The 24,057-nt window shown below is 66.2% G+C and overlaps 2 protein-coding genes across 5 annotated transcripts in view; both read right to left on the bottom strand.

Annotated features, from left to right (window-relative positions):
• Nucleotides 1–3,955, bottom strand: part of DNAH17 (dynein axonemal heavy chain 17) — a 40,026-nt gene extending 36,071 nt beyond the window's left edge. Inside the window, 7 exon segments of the mRNA XM_041123355.1 lie at nt 45–170; nt 339–424; nt 516–615; nt 702–894; nt 1,162–1,355; nt 2,141–2,522; nt 3,873–3,955. Coding sequence (XP_040979289.1) covers nt 45–170; nt 339–424; nt 516–615; nt 702–894; nt 1,162–1,355; nt 2,141–2,485 — 1,044 coding nt within the window. The 5' untranslated portion in view covers nt 2,486–2,522; nt 3,873–3,955.
• Nucleotides 3,956–3,960: 5 nt separating this feature from the next.
• On the bottom strand, nt 3,961–23,255 carry CYTH1 (cytohesin 1). 4 transcript variants are annotated; one of them, XM_030013124.2, is made up of 13 exons: nt 22,941–23,255; nt 13,095–13,177; nt 11,843–11,907; nt 10,981–11,047; nt 10,633–10,751; nt 10,207–10,287; nt 9,955–10,067; nt 9,735–9,883; nt 9,522–9,633; nt 6,463–6,539; nt 6,072–6,143; nt 5,554–5,708; nt 3,961–5,346 (listed from the first exon to the last, which is right to left on the bottom strand). In XM_030013124.2, the coding sequence occupies exons 1-13, from the start codon at nt 22,960–22,962 to the stop codon at nt 5,268–5,270; spliced, it is 1,194 nt and encodes a 397-aa protein (XP_029868984.1). In that variant the 5' UTR covers nt 22,963–23,255; the 3' UTR covers nt 3,961–5,267. The 4 variants fall into 4 exon arrangements, with proteins under 4 accessions (XP_029868984.1, XP_040979292.1, XP_040979293.1 ...); XM_041123358.1 differs by lacking the exon at nt 22,941–23,255 and adding an exon at nt 18,243–18,423; XM_041123359.1 differs by lacking the exon at nt 22,941–23,255 and adding an exon at nt 15,906–16,163.
• Between the last annotated feature and the right edge of the window lie 802 nt (nt 23,256–24,057).

Below are 24,057 nucleotides of genomic sequence, written 5' to 3'. Positions count from 1 at the left end.
CTACCCCTGTCCCGCTGGAGCCGGCGCCGGCCCCGGGGCTCTACCATCTCAATGAGGAGGTTGCAGATCTCCTGCAGGACGACGATGGTGCGGGCAGGCGAGCTGTAGTACTGGCAGTGAGCCCGGAGGAGGCGGACGGTGCACAGTGCCCTGTCCATGTAGGGCTGCAGCTGTGGGAGCAGAGCCCCGTTAGCGCGGGGCCGTGGCCGTGCTAACGAGGGTCGGGCAGAGCCGGGGTGGATCCACACCCACAAGCAGCCTCTGGGGCTCAGTGTTGCTGCATCTACCTGGATAATGAAGCCAGGCAGTGCCTGGTTATTTTGCCACACGCAGCTTACCTGGGAGTAATCCGCTTGCTCCATCTCTTCCAGCAGGATCCGAAGCGGTTGCAGGTGGAGGCTGACATCCTTGGCTTCCTCCAGGCCTGGGTCAGGGGAGAAACTCCACATTGGGGATGGGGAAGCCTCACCGGAGAGGCGAGAGGCAGCTGCCCACCACATCACCCAGGGGCTTACCAGCACTGACGTCCCTGAACATGCTCTGGAGCGCTGGCCAGTAGCAGCTGTTGGCCTTCTCCAGTATCTCAGCCAGTGCCGTCACTCGGGGTGAGAGCAGCTGGCAGGGGAGAGGCGGCGGGCTCAGCGCTGGGAGCTCAGCACCAGGGACACAGGGCTGCCGGCCGCTCACGGGTGAGGCGGTACCTGGTCATTGATGCACTGCAGGTTGCTCATCCGGGTGTGCCAGAACTCGAACTCGGTCCTGGGCAGGGGGTGCAGCCCCTCCAGCAGCGGCTGTGCCGAGTCCTTGCTCAGGATGTCTCTGATCTGGTGGGACCACTCAATGATGATGGTCTCGATGGCGTGCAGCACTGAAATGTCCACGGGCCCTGCCAGGCTGAAAGGCAGCTGGGTTATGCTCCAGCACCGGGACTGGCCCTGAAACGCACGGGGGGGAGCCCCACACGCCTGTTTGTTGCCAACTCTGTCAGCACAGCAGCCTGTACGAGCCTCTTGAAGGTGCTCTGCTGCTGAGGGGTGGCTGTGTCCAGGGATGCTCAGGGACCAAGCCAGTGTCCCAGCTCCTGTCCCTCCCAGAGGGACTCATGCTGCCCTGGGCCCCTGCCAGGCTTCGCTGGCACCGAGCAGTACCGGCAGCACCCACCATTCCAGGACAGTGCTGGAGCCATCCTGGCCGTCCAGGTGCTCAGGCAGCGGCAGCAGCGGCTTCCCCTGGATCTTCCCGCCCATCACGAACATCTCGTTCTTCAGCCGGTGGACTTGTCGCATGATGTCCTCCACCACCACCCCAGGCCAGCCCGCCATGTTCTCCTTGCTCAGGAGCAGGGGAGACATGACCTGGAGGAGAGGGCTCAGCTGGGCGCTCGGTCGAGCTCTCCCCTTGCAAAGGGCAGCATGCAGCCGTGCTGGTTTGCACAGCGTCCCCTCTTGCTGCCCATCCAAGCATGGTCTCAGCCCGGCCACAGCTCTGGCAGCCGCTGATGGGTTTTGCTGATGTTTTTCTCAGCAGCGTGACCAGGAGTCCTGTCACCCTCTGGTGGGTTTCCCACCCTCATGTGTTGGGAAGTGCTGGGAGCAGAGCAGTGAGTGCACCCAGTGGGGTCAGAGGCTGGTGCATGAGCAAAAGCCCCTGACATTGAGGAGGAGGAATTGCAGGGGCTCCTGGGACCTGACTCAGCTTTTGGGTGCTCTGGGCTGGCAGGCCTCTGAGCGGGAATATTTATCAGAAGTTTCAGAAAAATCCACTCAGACATTTCCCAGCTGTGGGGCACGGAGAAGGGGGAATTACGCTGAGTTTTTAAAACCACAGGGAGGAAGCGATCCAGCTGGGGCCTGGGAGAAAAGTGGGCTTGTGACCTTCACCCAGCTCTGTGTCCTGGTGGGGCTCAGGCAGCCCACGAGCACAGCGGGGCAGGCGGCCAGGAGCCACCGCGAGGCCAGGGCCAGCGCCTGGAGCAATTTTTCTTCTATTAATTTAATTTAGTTTCTTTTTGTGCCCACCTAAAGTTCTGGCTACAGCAGCCCGCAGCGGGTGTCCAGGCAGCAGCGGTGTGCGCAGGGAGCTTGGCTCGTCCCACTTGCCCCAAGCCTGCACCCGCTGCCCGCCCGTGTGGGCAACTCACCTCCTCCACCACGGTGATGAGCTGCTCCACAGGCGAGGGGCTGATGTCTCCCACCAGCAGCTCGCTCTGGCAGTTCTCCAGGGTGATGTTCTCCCTCTTCTTCTTCACGAAGTAGACACCCTTGCCCCTGAGGGTGGGTGGGAAGCAGGTGGTCGGTGAGAGCTGCCCGGCAGGGTTCAGCCCCAGAACCAGCTCCAGCACGTCCTGCTGCCTGAAGAACTCGTCCAGCACGGCCATAGCCTCCTCGCTGCCCATAAACTTGTTCCACTTGTCCGGCCGGACCCGCAGCAGCAGCGTGGTGAAGCTCTCCAGGAAGCCATGCCGCTCGTCTGGCGTGGCCGACATCCCACGGGCACCAGGCTCGGCCGCAGCTCCCCAGCACCTGGGCCAGCGGGAGAGGGGGCAGGTAAAGCCCCACTCAGCCAGGGGCTGTGCAGACCCCCCACCCCAACCCCTCCACACTCCCCTTGCCACCCCCCACCACTGCCCTCAGCCTTCCCTCTGCACGCTGCAGCCTCACAGAGAGCTGCCAGCCCCATCGCCCCCACCGGCTCCATAGCCCCCCAGCCTGCCCCATCCTTGGCCTCATCACCCCTCCTGTCCTTGGCCCCATTGCCACCCAGCCTGCCCCAATCCTGCCCGGCCCTACTGCTCCCCCACCCTGTGGCACCCCTCAGCCCTCCAGCAGCCTCCAGCCACCGTCCACAGCCCAACCGACACCAGCACCAACCGACACCAGCACCAGTCCCAACCGACACCAGCACCAGCCCCAACTGACACCGGTGGCAGCCCCAACTGACACCAGCTGCAGCCCCAACTGCCTCGGAACTGCAGGGCAGCCCCCAACCCCTCAGCATCCCTGCCTGCCGTCCCTCAGCGAAGGCTCTTTGCCTACATATCCACCACCCCGGCTAGACTCACACTGTGGTGCCAAGGGCTGCCCCATCCGAGGCACGGGGCAGGCAGGGTCCGTGGCAGGGGCTGCCCCCGGCTCTGCCAGGCTCCCTGCCACGGTCCATGTCTCTCCTTGGCTGGACCAGCCTCCCCCAGCCCCGGTGGCAGCAGCACAGCCGGCACAGGCTCTGCAGTTCCTGGCTTGCCCTTGGCCCTGACGTAGCTTTTGATCCCATTCCCATTTACAGCTGGTACCACCTGGGTACCATCTCCCCCCCCCCCAAGACCCCATCACAGGCAGGGCAGGACCCCTCCTCTCCCAGGTGCTCTGCCATCCCACGGCTGCCAGACGAGAGCTGGGCTGTCAGCGAGGGGTACCCGAGGGGGTGCCCCACCACCCACCTTGTCCCGGGCCCCTCGCACCGGTACAGTGTGTGCCGCTGTGCAGCCGGGGGGGTCTGGCACCACACGGTCCAGCCCACAGGTCCCTGCAGGTGGGCAGCCAGCCCCCTGCCCAGCTGAGCTCAGTGCCAGCCCCACTGCACACCGGGCAGGTGGCATGCAGGACCAGGAGCCATCCTGCCCCGGCACAGCCACCCTGTTCCCGGCGGCAAGGTCCCCAAGGCACCTTCCTGGCGGTCAGGGGGAAGCTATGGGGAGCTGGCGAGGGCACAAGGCACGCAAACACCTCCCAGCACACCAATAAATGAGCGGCTTTGGACAGGAACAGGTGGAGGCTCAAACCAGGACCACGCTGGCCGCAGTGGATGAAGCTGGCAGCAATGTGGCACATTGCAGCACCGGGCACTGAAATCTTGGTCCTGGGAGAAGCATGAACCTGGTTGCAAAGCTGGGGCACAAGGCAAGGGGCTGGTTGGGGGCTCCGGCCCGTCCCAAGCCGCACACAGACTACAGGAGGCTAAGGCTGAGCGCGGTTCAGTGTTTATTTGCTGCAGATCCTCAGCACTAGTTTACAAGGCCGTGGCAAAAAAAAAAAAAAAAAAAAAAAAAAAAAAAAAAAGGTTAGAATAAAAAATCCTGCCACCCCCCACCCTCCAGAGAGGCCTCTGCACAGAACGACCCAACATACAAAATAATCTAAAAGGAGAAAACTATACAGGAGTATTTACACCTCTGATAAATAGACTAATACTGATCCAGGTGCCTCTCTCCAGACCGTGCACAGTGGCCGGGGGAACAGGACAAGACACGGGCGTTTGCAAGGCAGAGGCAGGGGGGCTGCAGCCCCTGGCCTGCCTGGACCCCCCTGACAGCAGCCATCCCTGGTGCAGGCTCCGGGGACATTCTCACCACCCGCTCCAGAGCAAGGGCTTGTGCTCGAGGAGATTACAGTCACTCCTGGCACAGCCTCCCCTGCCCCTCACCGAGGGGATTGTGCTGCAAGGACACGCTGGGGGGCAATGCCAGCCGGTGCTGCTGGACAGGGGCTCTCATTTGAGCTCCGGCACCCCACGGCTGGGCAGGGACATGTCTGTGCCCCATGTGGCACCACTGCACACCGTTGACGGTGACAACTCCCAGCCCTGCAGCCGTCCCTGCGCCCGCAGGGACCATCCCTGGTGCAGGCGACAGCTGGGAGGCTCCAAGGCAGCAGCATGGGGAAGCCCAGGGCAGACCCAGGCCCGCTACAACGAGGGCCAGAAGTCATGCCTCCGCAGGGCCCCCCCCCAGCTGCCCTGGGGCTGCCACCCTTCACCCCGGCACCTGCAGCACCCCAAAACCGCCAGCTGCTAACCAGCAGCCGTTCGCCTTCCCGATGGGACACCTGAAGTGCTTCAGGACACGGCTGCTGGGGGGACCCAGTGGCATGTGCGGCTGCATGCTTGCTGGGAGGATCGGGAGCAGGGAGGGTGCCCGTGGTGCCCCGGCTGGCCGAGGCGGGAGGGGAGGACAGTACACACATGCAGCACTCCCCATCCTGCAGCCGAGCCCGGGGCAGGATGGGGCTCCCTGCAACGCAGGGGTGTTGGCATCCCAGCTCCAGCCCGTGAAGATGCTTTCCTGGAAATGAGGCAGTGATGGGGGGGCCGGAGCCACCGAGATGCCTGTGCCCCCTCCTCCTCCCCACAGTAAAGAAACTGCGAAGCTGAAGCTGGGTCCTGGGCCCCCCGAGGGCCAGGCTGCAGTGCAGCCCCAGCCCCGCAGCCCTCCGGGGAGGGGAGACGCTCAGGCTGCCGGGGGCATGCCAGCCTCGCAGGGCCAGCGGAGGCTGCTAGTGTCTCTTGGTGGAGGAGACCTTCTTCTTCCTGGCAGCCAGCATCTCGTAGAAAGGGTCCCGACTGATCGCTGCCCTGGCAGAGGGAACGAGGGCTCCAGTTAGCTACACAGCCAGGCAAAAACTGGGTCTGTCCTGCCTCTCAGGGCCTCAGGCAGGTCCCTTTGCTCCCCCCCAACCTTGCAGGGTGCCCCGGGAAGCACTGCCCACCCTCAAGCACAGCAGACAGGTCCCTGCTGTGCCCCTGCCCAGCGCCCTGCCGCCTGCTCCTCCAAGCACTCACTTGATGCACTTGATCCATTCCTCCTTCTCCTCGGGTGTGGGGGCGGAGATGCGATACACCGTGTGGTTCCCCTCCACCACTCGCCCGTCCGCCTCCGTCTTGCAGGCCTTGATGACCTGGTCCTTGTTGTCGGGGATGTAGAGCTCAAAGCAATTCTGGGAGGGAGGAGACCGTTCAGAGGCAGCCCCCACTTCCAAAGGGGACCCCAGGCTGGGAGGGACGAGGCAGAGCACCAGGGCTGCAGGTGGTCCCCTAGCACAGCCACCCCCAATGCAGCACAGAGGGATGGACATGCTGTGATTGTCACCCCGTGGCCCCCAGGCATGCCCTGCTACCAGCCCTGGACACCACAGTGTCTGCACCCAGCTGCCATGATGGGTGGAGGTGACAACTGCAGGGCCCTCCTGCCTCTCCCGGGGGCATCCCTGGGGGGCTGCTGCACCTCCTGCCTTTCCCTGCCCCAACCAAAGCACAAGGGCTGCCCCTCCAGCCCTGGGGGAACCTGCCGTGGCACTTACGGGCTTCTTCGAGTCCTCCACCTCACGGATGCTCAGGTTCTCCAGCGGGATGATGCCACGGGGCTCTTTATCCTGGTGGGGCCAAGCAGAGGCTTTAGCTGCAGGTTGGACACCGCCAAACCCCACCTGTGTGCCCCGGGCAGGGCTGGATGCTGCAAACACCCCTCTCCCCAACACCCCTCTGCACAGGCATCTAGTGCTGCCGGGCCAGAGGGCCGCATCCTGCACCCCTACAGCCACCGGCACCCCAGCACGGCAGGAGGCGAGCGGCCAGCCCCACGCTGGCTGGGATGCTGCGCCTGGTCCGTGCCACGCAGGCAGGAGAGCGCTGGGGCAAATCCAGCCCCCCTCCCTGCCCCAGCCCAGCACACCCCAAGCAAAGCTCACTGACCGTCGTGTACTCGAAGTAGTAAAGGCAGTTGTCGGTCAGGATGAACCAGCGTCGCTTCCACGTCTTCACCCTGCCTCCTGGGAGCAGAGAGGAGCAGGTTGGGCGCAGCCCCGGCGGAGCGCGGCCGGGGCACGCGCCTGGAGGCTCGCGGCACACGGAGGCTACGGCAGAGCTGGAGCCCACGCAGACACACACAGACAAGCACCGGGCGCCGGGGCGCAAGCAGAGCCAGGCAGCCCGGCGGGCACCGGGCACAGCAGCAGCAGGCAGCACACACCACGCCGGGCAGGGCACGAGCAGGAGCGGAAAGCAGATGGATGAGGATGGAGGTGGAAGGTGGTGGGGTGCCGGGCCAGGAGCGCTGCACCCATTCCCACCCAAAACACTGATTCGGAGTGGCCAGAGGACACTGCAGCCAGGCAGCTCTTGGGGGAACGCGGGGACTTTCTGTTCACACTGACCACGGTCTCACTGCATCCTGGCCAGTGCAGCCTGGTGCCAGAGCAAGGCACGAGCCCAGGGCCACGGCTCATGGACTTGATCAGAGGGAGTTTCACAACAGCCACCACAGAGGGAGAAGCCGCTCCCCGGGCTCAGCTCCCCCTCCGCCACGCCGGTGTGCTCTGGCCATTGTGGTGGTGCCAGATGTGCCACCACCGTGGGACGAACACCCAGGCCGTGCTGCCCGGGTCCGGCACGGATGCAAGAAGGCACTGTGTGTGCTGGGGGCCGTGCTCATGTCCTCCACCCTGCCAGGAAGGCCCCATGCCTCCCTGCTCCCCCATGCCAGCTGGCCGCCCACCCCAGTCCCTATCCCAGTCCAGGCTGGGGCCAGCGCTTCCTAGAAAAAGCCCCTCTGCCTTCCCTCCAGCCAAGCCCACCCCACCCCAAAACCTGGGGCTTGACCCTCTCCAGCCCCTGGTCCTTCCCAGAGCCACCTCTTCTCCTGGGGCTGCGGGTAGCAAGAGGCCACGTGTCAGGGGACGGGGAGCGCAGGAGGATCCCGGGCTTTAGGGCCCGCAGGGGTGCTGGGCTCCATGGGGTCGGGCAGGGTCTCCAGAGCCGTACGGGACCGAGGGCCAGTGCAGGCCCAGGGGGAGCACCAGTGTTCCCCAGGGCTGCAGGTGGTGGAGCCAGGGCAGTGCCAGCACCCAGCACCGGGACTGCCGCAAACCCCCAGCGTGGCACAGGGCATCACGTAGACAGCTCCTGCCTGCTCCCATCCAGCTCTGGGGCACTCAGCACCCCTGACCCCCCCCGAACACAGGCTGGGGCCCTTCCTGAGGACACCTCAAACCCGTCCCCATCCCTCGTGGCACCGTAGGCAAAGACCCGCTGCAGCCGGGCCAAGCTGCCTGCAGACACGGCGAAGCACGGACAGGCGGGTGGCCCCCACCGGCGGCTGGGCAAGGAGGAGCGGCCGTGGCCTCGTCCGTCCCTGGGCTGTGGGGTGCACCAGGGCAGCGGAGGAGGCTGGCAGGCCTGGGGGAGCGTTCGGCATCGGTCAGGCCGGTACCCCACATCCCTGCCCTGGCAGCGACGGGAGCAGGGCTGTCCCCTCAGCAGGCGAGGTCCCCGGGGTGGTGCGGGTGGTTAGCAGCAGCAGCAATGAGACTAATCACCAGCAATTAAAAACGAAAAGGAAACGAAGCCCCAGCGGCGTGAGCAGAGCGGGGAGAGGGGTACGTACCTCCTGGAGTTGGGGGCAAGGAAAGGAAGAGCCAAAATCATGGAAACATACAAATGAGGGAGAAAAGAAAATTAAAAAAAAGGAAAAAAAAAAAAAAAAAAAAAAAAAAAAAGAGGAAACCCCAAAGAACCCCCCTCGCCCCGCGTGGGTCAGTGGGGCAGGGCTGTAGCAGGGAAGCCGTGAGGGGCCGGGCCGGCGGCACTGCCGCAGGGGCCAACCTGCCCTGGCTCGCTGTGGCTCTGCGGGACAGATCTCCTCGGCTGGTTCCCCCTGCCCCATGGCCTCCCCATGGGGTCCCTTCCCTGCCCCATGAGTGGGCTGAGCTGCGGCAGCCGGGCTGGGGCTCACGGCTGCTCTGCCGCCTCTCTGCCCCCCCGCAGCCGCCAACAGCCCCAACGGCAGCAGGTGCCAACCTGCCGTGCATGGGGCCCTTCTGCCAGCGGAGCGCCGGGCTTGCTCAGGGACAGGAGAGGCAATTCGGGGCTCTCCCCCACATCTCCCTGCCCCAGAGCCAGGGGGCAGACGGCCCTTGCTCAGCCCCAGGGCCGGGCTCTGCACCGGTCAGGGCACAGGGGCGGGTAAAGCCCCTCTCCCATCCCGAGGGGTGGCAATATGGCAGAAACACCCCCTGGTGAGAGGACAGAGTCCCGACCCCAGCAAGAGCCCCAGGGAAAGGCCCCCACCAGACCCCGCTCCTGCCAGCACCCCGTCCCCCCTCGCTTAACCAGGGCAGAGGATTCCCCAGAGCTGCCGAGAGGAGAAGCCACAGGAGCCAGGGCACAGGGGGGGGGCTCGCCGGCCGCGAGAGCCGGGCTGTGCAGCGGGGATGCCATGCACGCTGCCTGCATGTGGAGCCGGGATGCGGAGGTGATAATGCTGTGGGAAGGTGAGGCAGGGACCGGTCTGTGGCATGGAGAGGGGGGACGCACGCAGCCTGGGGCAGCTCGCCGCTCACTCCCGGGGGCCTGCTCCGACAAGACCCTGCTGTGACTCGGTGACGAGAAGGGCCTCGCGGTCTCCATGTGCCGACATCGGACCCCAGTACCAGCTCTGCACCCCGCGGCTTGCCCAACCTAGAGGCAGAATCCCCTGGGACGCCCACCCAGCCGCACCGCAGGGCCTCGTCAACTGTGAGTCCACTCCTGCTGCCCAGCCCAGGGAAGATGGAGGGCTGCTGGACGTATGGATGCCTTCCGCATGGGGGCTGTGCCCCTGTTGGCAGCCTCTTGCCCCTCCACAGGGCCACACTAGGAGAAGCCAGGCCAGCAGGCAGGTGCGCAGCCCAGGGGCATCGCACCCATGGCCCAGCTCCATCCCTGGGGAAAGCCTGCCCTCCCCAGGCCGCATCTGCCTGGCTGCCAGCACTCACCTAGCTTGAGCAGCCAGCCCTCACGGTCGGGGTTGAAGAAGGTGTGGGTCAGGTCGTTGCCATCATCCTCGGGGATTTTGAAGGGTTCATTCTTGATGCTTTCATAGAGATTCTGGTACAACGATACGCAGCATCAGCTCTGTTCCACCCAGGAGCCCTGCGACAGGCCAGCTCCACAGCCCCGGCCCGGTCCCTCCATGTCCCATCCCTCACCCGAAGCAGCTCCTCAGGTAGGTCTCCCCCATCGTTAATGCCACGGTTCATGGCGATGAAGCGCTCCGCTGTAGGTTTGTCCTTGACATTGGGGTTGTGCAGGCTGGTGTTGAGCATGATGACGGCGAAGGAGAGGACGTAGCAGGTGTCTACAGGGACAAAGGGAAAAGTCAGCTGCGAGGCAGGACGGCCAGGGAGGCGGGCCAGGGCAGGCACTGACCTGTGGACTGGAAGACGCCAGGGTTGCACTGGCAGTACCGCTGGGCGAAGGCCTCCATCATCCGGTCGATCTTCTGCGCCTCCCCGGGCAGCCGGAAGCTCCACAGGAACTGCCTGCGGAAAGCAAAGCATCGCACTGCTTTGGGGGCTCCACGCGCCCTCCGGACACACTCACATCGCTACGGCCCCCTGCCAGCCCACCACCCGTCTCCCCTGATGAGACGTGGCTCAGCTCCTGGCCCCCTTCGCTCACCGCAGGGCCTGCACGAGGTTGAGGTCAGTGAACTCATGCAGCTCCACGAAGGCATGCAGGACTTGGATGTTGAACTCGTCCCTGCAGGAACAAAGCCAGAGCACGAGGGATGCATGATCAGCAAGTCCTGTGACTGCCGAGCTGCCCTACTTCTCCCTGCCCCACTCCAGACTCTGCTCATTTGTCGGGGGAGACCTGCAGCTACACCCCGACTCGAGTCCTGGGCTGGTTTGCACACACCGGTCTCTTGCAAGTGCCAGCCATGGATCAAACAGCCCCCCAGCTGGCCCTGGCACTCAGGGTGCCCAGCCCCCATGTACCCCACTCAGCTGCCCCGTAAGCTCAAAGAACTGCAGTGTCCCATCTCTGAGGCAGTGAGAGCCCAGGGCATCCTCAGGAGACGCGAGCTGCCGCAGGCCAGCGTACCTCTCACCCAGGTAGTCACCGATGGCTGTCTTGTTGAGGCCCTCTCCCTTGTAAAGGAACTGAGCAATATCCTCGCACGTGTTCTTCAGCAGGTCGTTTTCGATCAGGAACTGGATGCCCTGGAGCAGTGCAAGAGGCGCTGCTCTGGGGCTTGCTGCTGACCCCACCAGCCTGTCTGATGCCTCCTCAGCCCCTGCCCTGGGTGCTGGCTCTGCCCCGGCCCCAGCGGGCAGCCAGGCACCCCAACTGCAAGGTCACAGAGCCCAGATAGGCTGGCGAAGGCCCCCCTCCATGCAGCCTCACCAGGAGCCTGCTGCCCCACTCCCCACCCAGCCCACCCCACAGTACCTTCTTGGGATCCATGTTGAACTTCTTCCTGCCCATGGCCACCTGCTTGTTCCTCTGCATGTTTTTCCTGCAAGGCACAAAGCAGCTCTGAGTGCCCAGGAGGGACCTGCCTCCTGCCCACCCCCTCGCCCCTCAGGCAGAGCACTGTGGGGAGGGGTCAGCCTGGACCGAACAGGAGGCGAACAACTTTGACCAGGCCAGGCCTCTTGCATTGAACCTGCACGGGGTGAAGCTGGTGCACCGCTCCATGTCTCTGCCCCGCTCTGCAGCAGAGCAGCATGGGGCTGCTCTCAGCCTGCCAGGCCCCAGAGCAAAGAGGAGCTGCCGTACCCCATCCACAGGGTCACTCCATGCAGAAGGGGTGCTGGGTACAGCATCCCCGCAGGTCACCTCTGTATAGAGGGAGGCTAGGGCAAGCTGGGTGCGGTGGGGCTCTGGGGAGAGCAGCCTTCAGGCCCCAGTGGGGCTGGCGTGAGGGTGACAGCCTTCATGCCCCAGTGGGTGATTGGAAATGACGCTGGGAGTCAGCTCCTGTCAGCTGCCGGGACCCCCTAATCCCAGGCTGGCACCGCCTGCGCCAGCTCAGAATAACAAAGTCCGACAGTCACTGTGGCCAGACAGAGGGGCTGAGGCTTGGAAAAACAGACCTTTGGAGCAGCAGTTCAGGCTGGGATCCTGCTACCGCTCCAAGGATTTCAGAATGCCTGGGAAAGCCACCCACACCAGCACCCTCAGGGTGCTGCACCACTCAGCTGCCCACGGCTCCCACACGGTGCAAGTGAGCCGGCATTCAGGGCTGGCCTGGCTGCAGGGAAGGGGGCTCAGCGGAGACCCTGGGCTGCCGCATCAGCAGAGGACTTACCTCTCCTCCGTGGACCCCAGGTTCTCGATCTCATTCGTCACTTCTGCTATCTCATCTTTCAGCCGCTGAGGGGAGAGAGGACACTGAGACAGGAGCTGCCTCCATCCCTCCCAAAGCCTCCAGCCCCCCCAGCCCTGATGGCAGGCTGGGGCCCAGGACTGCCCTTCCTTCCCACTTCCAAGAGCAGGCAGGGCATCCCCATGGACTGGGGCTTGAGGAGGCAGGAGCCAGCCCCAGGGCCATTCCCCCAGGAGGCCCCGGCAGTCCCTCCTTCCTTCCCTTCTTCCCAACCCGAGTGCTGCTGGGGGCTGAACCAGTGTGGGGGCACTCGCAGAGGGGGCTGGCTGCACCCCGCTGCTAATCCCCCTGCAGCATCACCATGCTCCAAGCGTGCAGGAAGGAAGAGATTCAGAGGTTAACAATATTACCCCCTAATCCCTTTAGATCATGCCCAGCATATGGCAGTAATTAGCCTCTGCTGCCTTAATCGGGGACACGACTGACGAGTGTCCCAGATGAGCACTGACCTCGCACTCGCTTGCCAGGGCAGTGGCCTGGCCCAGAGACATGGTCCCTGCCCGTGCCAGGGAGTGCTTGGCACGGAGATGCTGGTGCCCTGGGCTGCGGGGAACACAGCCCAGAGCTCTGCGGGGGGCAAGGAAAAGCTGCGGCTGCCTCAGCCTGGCAGGGCAGCTGCCAGCCTGGGCCCACGTCCCCCACTGGGACCCTCTCCCCAGCCCTGGGGCCCCGCAGAGGCAGCACCATCGGGCAGTGGGGTGGCAGATCACGGGCTCCCTGCAGCAGCCGCTGGCATCTACCCAGCGGGCCCAGCTCACCCTGGTCTGCGGTTCCAGCAGCTCCAATTTTATACCCCAGAAGGTCCAAGAGAGCCTCCACGGGCTGCGAGGAGCCAGGTGGCTGGCAAGGAAAGGGGACGGGAGCACAAACCTGACCCACAGCCCTGCCCAAGCCTGCTCCTGCACGGGCTCTGCAGATCTGGGGCACCGTACCCCGATCCCACAGCTGTTATGGACAGCCCTGGCCAGGGCAGCCTCTCCTCCCCACCTCACCGGGGCCACCCTCCCCTTTCCCAGCAGCAGGGCGAGGGACCCTGGATGAGGCTGCAGGGACCCTGCCCAGTGACACAGGCAGGGAGATTGTCCCCGTCTCCCAGGGGACGACCCCGAGCAAGAGGCTGCCATGCCCGAGACAGGGGGATTGTGCGCGCGGGCGGTGGTCCTCAGCATCACACCTGTATGTCAGCCAGCAGCTCCTGCTTGCGGCGGCGGATGTTCTCCAGCTCCTGGCACTCCTCCGGGGTCAGGTCACTGGGCACTGAGCAGAGACACGGTCAGGTCAGCACGCGTGGCTGTGGGAATCATCCCCGCCAGGCTCCGGGCGCAACCTCTGCTCCCGACCAGCAGCCTGGGGCCTCTCAGGAGCTGGGATGTGGAGCTGCCGGGTGCCCGGAGGAGCTGGGCTGGCGAGTGGTGTCCCCAGCCCCGTGCAGCGGCCAAGTGCCACCAACGGCACGCGAGGAATGCGAGGGCCAGGGCATCGCCCCACTGGGCAGTGGCAGCGGCTGCAGCGGGGGAGCCGGGCACCGCCGGTTCCTGCTGATTCAGCCCGAGGTGGCTGGGCAGTGAGGACCAGCGCGGCCCCTGGACCGGCTCCAGCGCTCCTCCTCCAGGCCCTGGCCCTGCCACCCCGCCAAGTCCCATTTAACTCCACTCTGCCCCAGCTGGGCCAGTGTCAGTGCCTGTCCTGGTCCCTGCTGTGGCTGGCCGATTGTGTTGTGCCCCGTGGCACCGGGGTCCACATGGACCTGGAGCCCCGTGGGTTGCTCTGCCACAGAAAAACAGCTCCTGGCCGCCCTTGCAGCCCCCTCTGCCCTGGATCCGTCCTTCCAAGCCAGGGCCCAGAGCTGGCACATCTTCTGGACTAACCTCACTGTGTGCCGTGACATCTACACCTCCCTGTCATATGCAGGAGCCAGGCTCCCCCTCCCCAACATCATCCCTGAGGCTCAAGCCCAGGGCTGCTGCACACCCCCCATTGCTCCTGAGACCCACAGCTCCCAGGACATTCCCAGTGCTCCCTGGCGCGTGACCTTCCGCTCTGCAGTGACACGGCATCCCAATCCTGTTCTCTCCCATCGTCAAGGTCACCCACTCCTCCAACAGCACTCCCGGCCCTCGTCTACTGCCCGCACCTCCCGCCTCTGCCAGTGTGTCCCTCGCACACCACACCACGGTCACCCGCAAGAACACCAAAGCACCATTCCTCCAGAGCGCCGTCCCCGAGGGAGGTGGCAGCAGCACCCGCCGGCTCGGCCCTTGCGCTACCTCCCACCTCCTGCCCGGGGGTGTTGGGGACAGGCGCCTGGCAGGGCTGCCACCGCCCTCTCCGTCCCCAAACATTACCGCTCCGTTTTGCCGAGGCCCCACGTGCCACCATGGCTGTGGTCTCCAGGCCACCGCTGCCGCCAGCCTGGACTCACCCAGAACGTCCCCAGCACGGCCGCCCGCCCTGTACCAGCGCCCAGGGACGCCACGTGCCTTCGGACCAGCACCGTCCTCAACTGCGCATCGTTTCTCCCTGAGCTGCCGCCTCCTCCGTGGGAGCCGCATCTGCCCCTGGGGTGACTGCGACCACGCAAACCGAATCTCTGAACTCAGCACTTCCCTGGCTCCGCTCGGGCTTTCTGACGAGCTTCCTCCTTCGCAAAAATCCCCCACTGCCAAGGTTAGAGACAGCCACGGCTTGCAACACCATCCCTCCAGATGCGACAGCAACACTTCCCAATATTTTCAGTCTCCGACACCAGGAAGTATGAACCAGACAACCTGGCTCGTGGCACCAAGTTAAAAGTTATTTAAACTTAAAAATACCAGAGGCCTTGCCTTATCGATACATCCAAGCACCTTTTGCGCACCCCAGTGCCGTTCCCGCAGGCACTCGGCCCCTCCTGCCTGGCGCCCAGGGTGCCCGGCAAGCCCAGGCTTGCTGCGGGAGGGCCGAACTGCATCACACGCCTGTTGCCAGACACCAAAACCTCTAAATCCCTGGGCTGCAGCGTACGCCGCAGGACCCTCCCGCCCAGCCGCAGGGGAGGTGAAATTCGGTGCCAGGGTTGGACCTGCCCAGTGGTGAGCTGGCCGAAGGCTGGAGCTAGCAAAGCAAACCCCGGCAGGAGCAGCGCTGCCTCCCCCTGCCCACCAGCGAGCGGGCAGGGGTCTCGGCAGGCCCCAGGGCAGGGGCAGCAGAGGATGAGATGCTGCAGGGCAAAGGGGGCCGGCGGGTCTGTACCAGAGCCCAGAAAGGTCCCTCCCCACCTGTGCTGCTACAGCGGAGGGCGAGCACTCGTGACACTGGCCCAGCCATGTCAGCAGCAGCCAGAGGAAGAGAAACCCCAGACGCAAGAGCTTTTCTGGGGAAGGAAGAGGGCGTTAACCCTTCCCCAGCACTCTGCACAGCACCCGCCCTGAAGCGCCGAGCAGAGCCCAAATGGCTCCCGAGAGGCTGGCGAGCCTCGCCACGGGCAGAGCAGTGCTGCAGGGAAGGGGAGGCTGGAGCAGGCGCTTGCTGTCTTGGCTTCAGCCCGGCACGGGAGTTGGGGCACAGTGACCCCTGGGACTGCGGGATCCCAGCGCTGGCGCCTGCTCCCCGCCAGCATGAGGCCCCAGCGCAGGGGGGCCCGGGGGCTCCCACGGCTTCTACTGCCGACAGCCAAGCCTGAGGACCCTGCACACCAGTGGCAGGAGGAGGGCAGCAAGGGGCACGGGCAGGATTTGTGCATCTGTCTCAGGCTCCAGGGCTGCTGGGGCCTGCGGCAGCTGGGAGCAGCAACAGCAGCACATCCCCCCCTCTCCCACCATGCCCAAAGCAAAGCCCCCCGTGACACACAGAGTCCACGCTCACCCCCTGTGCTCCTTCCTTCCCCGCCGCCCTGAGACAAGCGGACAGGGCTGGTGGCACAGGAACGGGGCAGGCGTGGAACCACCCGCCTGCCTCCCCCTCGCCCCGGCCCCACCAGCCTCCCCGTGCCCCCGGCCGAGCTCACCGCTGCCCTCCGCCCTGAGCACCATCCTAGCAGGCTGTCTCCACCGGCTCCGTCCGCTGTGCCCGTGCTGCTCCGGAGAGGTGCTGCTGTTTTGGGGCGCGGACACCTGCCCACCCCGGTGCTTCCTGGGGTGAGTCAGGGCTGTGCCGGGCCAATGAGCTCCGCAGCCGCCCGGGCGTCACACATCCCGGCCTGGCCTTGCCAGGAGCCAGCACCAGCAACACCCTGTTCCTGCCACGACCAGCCTGGGCTGCCAGCGCCTTAACTCCTCTGCTCCCGGCTGGGTGGGGAAATGGGTCAGCCAGGGCCCTGCTCCCCGCTCCTACGGCCTTGGGGTCAGGGCACGTGATGTGTTGGGGTCCCAGCCAGGCAAGCACTGGGGGCTGGCCCAGCCCTTCCTTCCTTCGGGGCTGCCAGGACACTCGACCCGGCACACCTCGAGCAGCAATGCCGGGGTCCCCTCCCCTCCACCAGCTGGGGCCCCCCACCCCAGAAGACACCCGCCCTGCCCTGCAGCTCCCCCTCGGCTCCACCAGAGCCCTCGCTGCAGGTCCAGGTCCCGTCCAGGCTGTAAGGACGGAGCACCGGACAGGACCGGGAGAGCTGTGGGGACCACCGGTGCCTGCTGCCCTCTGCAGACCCCACTGCAGCTCACACGGCCGGATGGGACCAGAACTGGGACTGGGAGCAGGGCCAGGAGCGATGCTGGCCCCTACAGGAGGTTGCTCCCCACTGTCTTGCCCCCTTGCTCCAGGGTGCCTATACGGACCACACCACTCCGTCCAGGACCACTGTGCGGCAGAGTCTGGGGCCTGCGGGGCCATGCCTGCAGTGGGAGCGAACCCCCGGCACGTCCCCATCCCGCTGTCAGCTGCCTGGAGAGGCCGCGTGAGCCTCGGCCGTCTTGACTCAGCTAAATCCTGCTCGGCAGTGCGAGATGGAGAAACAGCACCCAGAACGCCGGCTACAGAGAAAGGGGAGGAAAGGCTTCAGAAGCCTCACGTTGGTCCTTCGGCCCACAGCTGCGCTGCCGCGCTAGCCAGCCCTCCCGTCGGCCCATGTCGCGCCTGCGCCAGGCCACACCAGAGGGGCAAAGGCACCAGGTTTAGGCAGACCATGGGACCGAGCCCAGGGTGCTGCCAGCGGCTGTTGCTGGGCTCTGCTGCAGGGTGCCACTGCCCGCTCCTGCCATGCCCCACGGCTGGGGGGCCCACGGGGGCCCCAGAAACTTCCTGCCCGTCTCGGCACACCACATCCTGTTTTCACCGCGCCGCGCGCGCATCCTGGGTTGCGTCAGCCCCATCCTTCCCCACCGACAGCCGAGGTGCGTCAGGAGAAGGGTTTGGGGACAGGCGGCTCCAGGAAAGACCCTCCCAGGTGGCCGGACCCCACGCCTGCAGCCGGCCAAGGCCCTCATCCCGCTTTTGCGCAGCCCTGTCCGTCACCCCCGCTTCTTCTGCCCAGAGCCCGGCAGGGAACCCACGTCCACAGCTGTCGCCTCGCTCGTCGGCGGCTCCAGGCTCCCACACTCCCTGTGCGTGGACCCCCAGCCCACGGTGCGGCTGGGCAAGCGCCAGCTTGGCCACGTCCGCACGCACCAAGCACTATGCAGGTGCTGGGAGCGCAGCCCGGCAGGCACCTTGCTTGCTCTCTGCACCATTCACTGTGCTGGGCCTCAGGAGGAGCAGAGCCTGCTCCTGCTCGGCCTCAGCTGCCAGCAGGGCGCAAGGCTGGCTGGAGGTGGTCTCGCAGCCCCATGCCCCACCACACAGCCACTCCCAGTCCCACGCTCGGGCAGGAACCCACAGACAGCAGCAGCTCACGCAGGCGGCCAGCCCTCGATAGCATCCCCAACGCAGCAGGCACTGGGCTTTCCTGCACAGATTTTGGTTTGGAAAGTGCCACCCCGAGCTGCCCTTGCAGCTACACGCACTTGCAGCAGTAAGGGCGGCCGAGCGCTTACACGTCACCCAGGGCAGCGCAGGGGGGCGAGGGGCTAGGGCAGGACCTGCCACCGCCGCACCGAGCTGTGTGCATCCTCCTGGTCACCACCACCGGCTCCTGAGCACCCCCCATCCCAGCGTGGCACCCGGCACCGGTGCGGGGCAATGCCACATGAGGCAGCCCGGTGCCCAGCCGTCCTGCCAGGGCTCAGCACTTGCAGAGGCCCAAGCCTGGGGAGGCCAGCGGTGCACAGGGGAAGGAGGCAGCGAGACGGCAAGGACTCTGTGCCGCTGTCAGCAGAAGCCATATGGAGCCCGATCCGTGGGCACCGCCACGTCTGCCAGGGGGACAGGGACCCCGCGGCGAGCAGAGGGGAGGGCACGAAGCGCCTACCTGCCTTGGCAGCCACCGAGGGGCAGAGGAAGGCCTGGAAACTGGAGGCACAGAGCTCGCTGACCGTCCCCATGCTGCGGAGGCCCGTGCAGGACACCGCCAGCTCCGACGGGGCAGGCGAGAGCAGGCAGAGGCCCGGCAGGTGCTGTGTGGCTGAGCAGCAGGCTCCCCGGTGCCGGGACCCGCGGGCAGGGTGCAGGCAGGGGAGCCGGAGGAGTCCCCACTCTGGCTGGAGCCGGGGAAGGCGGCTCTGGCAGGGGAGCTCCAGCTGCAGGAGCCCACGCGCCAGCCCCAGCCAATCCTCGCCGCTCCCTGCCTGCACACCAGCCTGCTCCGCTCCTGATGCTCCGGCCGGCGGCTCAAAGCCACTTAGAGGACGAGGAGTTTGGGAACTCCCCGGCAGCCCCCCCGCCCCAGGCCGCCTGCCCCCCTGACAGCCCCCTTACCCCCGCGGGGGGCTGGCAGCGGGGTATTTTTAGAGCGGTTTTATCCCTCCGTATTAGAGCATTAAGCATCGGGAGCCGGCGGTCGCGTAGCAACCAGCACTGCATAAAGGAAGGTGCACCAAAAGACAACGCGGTTCTGGCGAGGCGTGGGGAGCGGAGGGTGCTGCCACGGCCCCCGCTCATGGGGCGCAGGGCCCGGGCGCTGATCCCAGCACAGGTCCGACAGGCTCAGCCTGCCCCACGTGCTGTGCACGGGCAGGCCCGCTGCGCCTTCTGCCAGTCCCCCGGTGACGCCGGTCAGACGGCTGAGCTCCAGGCATGCCCCGGCGGCAACGGAGGTGCCTCCCGCTCTGCGGTGGTCCTGGGGTGCGGGGGGCTCCTGCAGCAGGAACCGGGGAGGAGGTCCTGCCCCAGGATCCTGGCCTCAGGGCCAGCTGTGGAGCTGGGGGGAAGGTGCAGCCCTTCTACCCCCCAGCCTCACCGCACCTGCATCCCCCCAGCCCCACAGGCGCCAAGCAAACCCAAACCGGACCGACAGCTCTTTCCCTCAGAGCAGAAGCGATCCCCGAACGCAGGGCATGGCCATGAGTAACAAACCCCAGAACCTGTCGGGGCACGAGGCAGCGTCCTGCGGACAGCCCGGCTGCTGGCTCCACTCGCCTGCGCCGGCAAGCGCTGGGACGCGCTGAGCAAGGAGAAACCCAAGCCGGGCAGGCAGGAGCCCTGATGGGGCAGGCAGTGGGGAAGGGCACCCTGGGAGGAAGCCACCCTCGCAGGCAGGAGGGTGTCGGGCAGGAGGGGACCCCGGGTCCCAGAAGCAGTATGGCTGCAGACGGGAGGAAAGGCAGAGAAGAGCAGCTCCCAGGGCTGCGAGGGCACCCAGGCACTCGCCACTGACGTGACCAACCTTCTGGTTTCAGCACCACTTCCCCTTTCCCAGAGGCCGAAGCTGTGGTTGCCACATCGCTAGGAGGCAAAAGGTGAGAGGAGCCAGGGGGATGGCGGGGCTGAGCCAGGCACATGGTGTGGCAAGCAGCAGCCCAGGGCCTGGACTGGCATCTGGAAAAACCCCCGTGAGGCAAGGGCACCCATGGGTGCTCCAGCCGGCTTGAAACAGGGCCAGGCGGCATCTCCCACGCTGAGCAACCCAGACGCCCAGCTCAATCCTCACACCCTGCCTGGGCAAGGCGGGGTGTTTACAAACACCCCGGGGTTATGTTAACCATGGCTCTGGGCCCCGATCCTCCGCCTGCCGGAAAGTGGGGCCCCGGAGAGCAGCTTCCCCTGCCAGCCTCCCCCCTCCCTGAGGCCCAGAGCAGAAACATCTGACCCCAACCCCACTGCGATGGCCAAAACGCTCACTTAGGAACACACAGGCCCTGCTGCGTCCCTGACGTGTAATTGCTGAGCGTCAGCAACGTGGCACGTCGTTCTCTGCTCCCAAACATCTCGGGAGAGGAGCTGGCTAATTGCCCCTGACCAACGCCACGCTGCCTGAGCCCTGCTGGCCCCGGCCGCTGGCTCTGCTCTCCAAGTCCGGTGCCATCCCTGCACTGTCCCCATGTCTTCGACCTGGGAGTCCCAGAGCTCTGCGGAAGAGCTGCTCCCCCAGCCAGGCCCAGCAACTCGCCCCAGCTCACCCCTGCACCATGCCAGGGAAGGGGCTGGTGCCTTGCTGGCAGCTCCCCTGGCAGAATCCCCCCGCCCCGGCCCGAGTCCCCTCAGTGCAGAGGTGCATGCCGTGGTCCTGGGCTGCCTCCAAAACAGCTGAGCCCGCGCCAAGGGGCCTGCTGGCAAAACAGGGCTATGCGGGCTGGCAGTGAGGAGAGGGCGGGGATCCCCCTGGGTAGGGACCCCCACAGCCTGCTGGAGGACCTGACAGCCCACCCTCCTTTGAGGATCTCCCGCACCTCGCAGAGCCCACCCCACCTCCTGACACCAGCCATCCTGCCCCAGACAGCAAGGCCCCCCCCCCCGCAAGCACAAGCTGCTTTGCGGGAGGCTGCATCAACCCCGCTTAGAGAAATCCCTTAATCCCCTGGGCCAGAGGGAGCAGTAATCCCTCGGGTGCAGTAGGATTACCAGTGCTGCCCAATCCCCCTCACCCCGGGGCCGGGCCTGAGCCGAGATGGGGCTCAGCTCAGGACACAGTGCCGGGAAGGGATTGTGCTCCCTGCAGCTGCTCACCAGTGCTGCAGCTCAGCAGGGCAGGAGCAGCCAGGCCGGTTCCCCGCCACGACACTGCCGCCCCATCATCCAGAGGCGTTCGCTCCCGCACTGCCACACTCGGTCAGCTCCGGTCTGGGGATGGGTTTGGTCTCACCGCCGTCCCCACCAGGAGATGCTGGGAAGGGGGTGGGAGCGCAGCCCCGTGCCCTGGCAGGAGCGGGGGGAGCCCGCAACTGTGCCGCCAGCTGCTCGCCGCAGGATTTGCTCTCTGCTGAGGCAGACGGCTGGAGAGGGGCCGCGTATTGTGGGGCAGACACTGGCGTCAGCACAATCTCACCAGCAAGAGCCTCCCCGTCAGGCTCCCACCACGCTGAGGCCTCGGCAGACCATCCTCTGCAAAACCAACAGAGCTCAAGAGCTTCAGGACAGCTGCAGATTGCGATGCCCCTGCAACAGGGACAGCGGCGGGGATTTGGAGGTGGCTCTGCCACCCATCTTGTGCTCTGCCCTGCGGCCCCCATGGCACGGTAAGCAAGCAATTTCTGATGCTGACAAGACGACCCGGGACGTCTTCCAGGCGATTCCAGGAAGCGGTAAAGAGGTTGCTCACAGAATCGCTCCCTGCAGCGCTCTCCTGCTAATGGGCTGCATCCACAACGCCTATGCCTGGCTGCGCACCAGTGGGGCTGGGCACTCGCTCCTTATCTCACACAGTAAACTCCCCACTGCTGAGCACAGTCACTTCTGGGGTAGAACAGCAGCCTCCTAATCAGCTGCGTTGCACAACTGCGGCATGCAGGAAGCCAGCCTGTGAACCAGCACTGCCAGCAGCAGCGTCCTCTCCAGTACCGGCAGTGCCTGGGTGATCTCAGCTCCTGGGAAGAATGGTCACCAGCGCAGCTCACAGCATTGGGACCTTGGTTTCAGATCTCACCCAGACTCAAGCCTCCCCCTCAGCAAAGTCCTCACTCAAGGAAAACCCACCTGCTGACCCACAGGAACCCGCCTCAGAGGGCTGAGGCACAGGCAGTGCCTTCCTGCCTGGTCCAGCTCCTCGGCACCAGGAGGGAATGCTCTGCAGACACAGAGCATGGAGAAAAGCAGGGAAGCAATCTGCACATGCACAGGAGGGGGGACCTGTAGCCCCCGAGCTGCCTAACCCCACTTGGCCCACCCTGGGAGCGGGCCCTGGGCACACACCGGGCACTCCCATGCCAGGCAGGCGTGCTCCCGAGCCGGGGTGGTTTGTGAGCCATTCAACGGACGCCATCGACGCAAGCCTGCCCTGCAGATCTATGGAGCCTGAACTCGGTGCTCAGAGGCAGCAGCTGAATACAAAGTGTGAGCGGCGGAGGGAAGGCGTGCAGGCAGCAGGTTCACGGTCTGGCAGCACTGACGCTGCAGGCAGCAGGTTCGTGGTCTGGCAGCACTGACACTGCAGGCAGCTCGCGAGCTGTGGCACCAAAGCAGCGCGGCGCCGGCTGTGCGGAGCCGCTGGGGCTGAGCCCCGAGAAAGGACGAGGCCGGCGAAGGGGGAGCGCCGGGGGGGTGCAGGGGGGGAACCAGCCCCCGTCAGCTCGCCCCGCGGGCCCCGCTCCCCGCGCTGGCTGTGGGCACCGGCTGCCGGTTTCCTCCCGCCGCTTCCTCCACCGCCCCCTCGGCCCCACCCGGCCGATGCCGCCAAGGCCGCGACCACGCGTGGGCGAGCAGCCGCTCTGTCACCTGCGGGCGCGGGTCCCGCCGCCGCCGAAACCCCGCCCGACCCCCGAACCGCCGACCCCGGTCTTCCGCCTGGGAGCGGCCCGGTCCAAACGCTCCCTCCCGCCCGGGAGAGCCGCCCCCGCCCCACCGGGGACCCCCCCCCCCCCCAGCGGATCACGGACCGCCCCGGCCCCTCGCCCCGGCCCCCACCGGCTGCGTGCCCGGCACGCGGGACCCGCCCCGGCCCTTCGCCCCACCGCGGCCCGGCCCAGGTAGGGGTCCCAGAGCCCCCCCCCCCCCCCCCCCCCTCGCTGGGCGCTCCCCCCGGCCCGGCCCCATCCCCGCCGGGACCCCCCCGCGACCGCCGCGGCCCCGCACTGACCGTAGCCGCCCTCCTCCTCCATCCCGCCGCCGCCGCTCCGGCCCCGCCCGCGTGACGAGGGCGCCGAAGCCGCCACGGGCGGCGGCACGTGACGCGGGAAAGGGCGGTGCAAGACAAGCTCCTCCCCCGCCCGGTGCCCCGCCCCGCCCGGTGCCCCGCCCCCGCCGATCCGAGCCGATCCGAGCCGGGTGACAAACACCACGAGTTTATTGCCCGCGGTCACGGCGGCAGCGACCCCCTCCCCGCGGGGACCCCACCGCCGCCTCCCGCGGCCAGCGCGGGGTCGGGCCGGGCCAGAGAGGAATGGGCCCCTGCCCGTGGAAGAGGGGGGTGTGTGTGTTAAAAGAACAAGGGTTTCATTGCGACTTGCGCGGGGCGGGGGGGGGGGGAGAAGGGGGGGAGAAGGGGGGGAGGGGCCAGCCGGGCACGGAGCAGGGCAAGAGGGGAGAGGGACGCCAGCCTTGGTGGTCCCAGCTCTGCAGTGTGGGCTGGCGTCCCTCTCCCCACGGGGCTGGTGGGTGGCACGTGAACGTGGAGCAGCAGGGATGGGCCACAGGCACTTTCCAGGAGTCCCCCCCCGAGCCTTAAACTCCAGGCTGGGTGGAACAGGGGGGTGCTCCAGTCCCAGGCAGAGGCACAGAGGAGCTAGCAGAGGAGCCTGGACAAGGCAGGTTGGAGCTGGACAGGCCCCTCCTCAGCTGGAGGGCAGAGGGAAACAGCCCCTACCCACAAGGACCCTGGGACCTGCAGGGGCAGCAGCTCTGAGAAGGGGAAGGCAGGGGACACCAAGCACAGCATGACCCCAGGGCTGGGGCCCCGGAGACATGCGGGACTGGTGTCCCCTTCCCTCTGCAGCAGGGTCCACCAGCAGCTCCCAGGACAGCACTCCCTGACTGGTCCTTGACCCAGGACCACTCCGTTCACCGGCTGGGGGACACAGATTGCAACCTGGGAGGAAAGGAGTAGTGTTAGCACGCCGCTAGGCAGCGGCTCCCCTCCCTATGACCCCCCCGCCCTCCCCAGGTCTCGCTCACCTCAGAGCCGGTGGCTCAGGCCGGCCACCTTGGCAGGGTGAGTCACCGACCAGAAGTTGCGCTTGCTCTGCAGCTCTTGGAAG

The sequence above is a fragment of the Aquila chrysaetos genome, chromosome 5 (assembly GCF_900496995.4).
Source record: "Aquila chrysaetos chrysaetos chromosome 5, bAquChr1.4, whole genome shotgun sequence".
In the NCBI taxonomy this organism is placed as follows: Eukaryota; Metazoa; Chordata; class Aves; order Accipitriformes; family Accipitridae; genus Aquila; species Aquila chrysaetos.
Note: the sequence above shows the minus strand (reverse complement) of the source record. Positions and strands in the feature narration are given on the sequence as shown.

Excerpts from the sequence above, each read along its gene's own strand:
- CYTH1 (XM_041123358.1), bottom strand. The coding sequence starts at position 18,315 with ATGGGGACGGTCAGCGAGCTCTGTGCCTCCAGTTTCCAGGCCTTCCTC. Across the intron at positions 11,048-11,842 it reads CTGGGGTCCACGGAGGAGAG|GAAAAACATGCAGAGGAACA; the intron begins GTAAGTCCTCTG and ends TGTGCCTTGCAG. Across the intron at positions 9,634-9,734 it reads TACCTGAGGAGCTGCTTCGG|AATCTCTATGAAAGCATCAA; the intron begins GTGAGGGATGGG and ends TCGTTGTACCAG.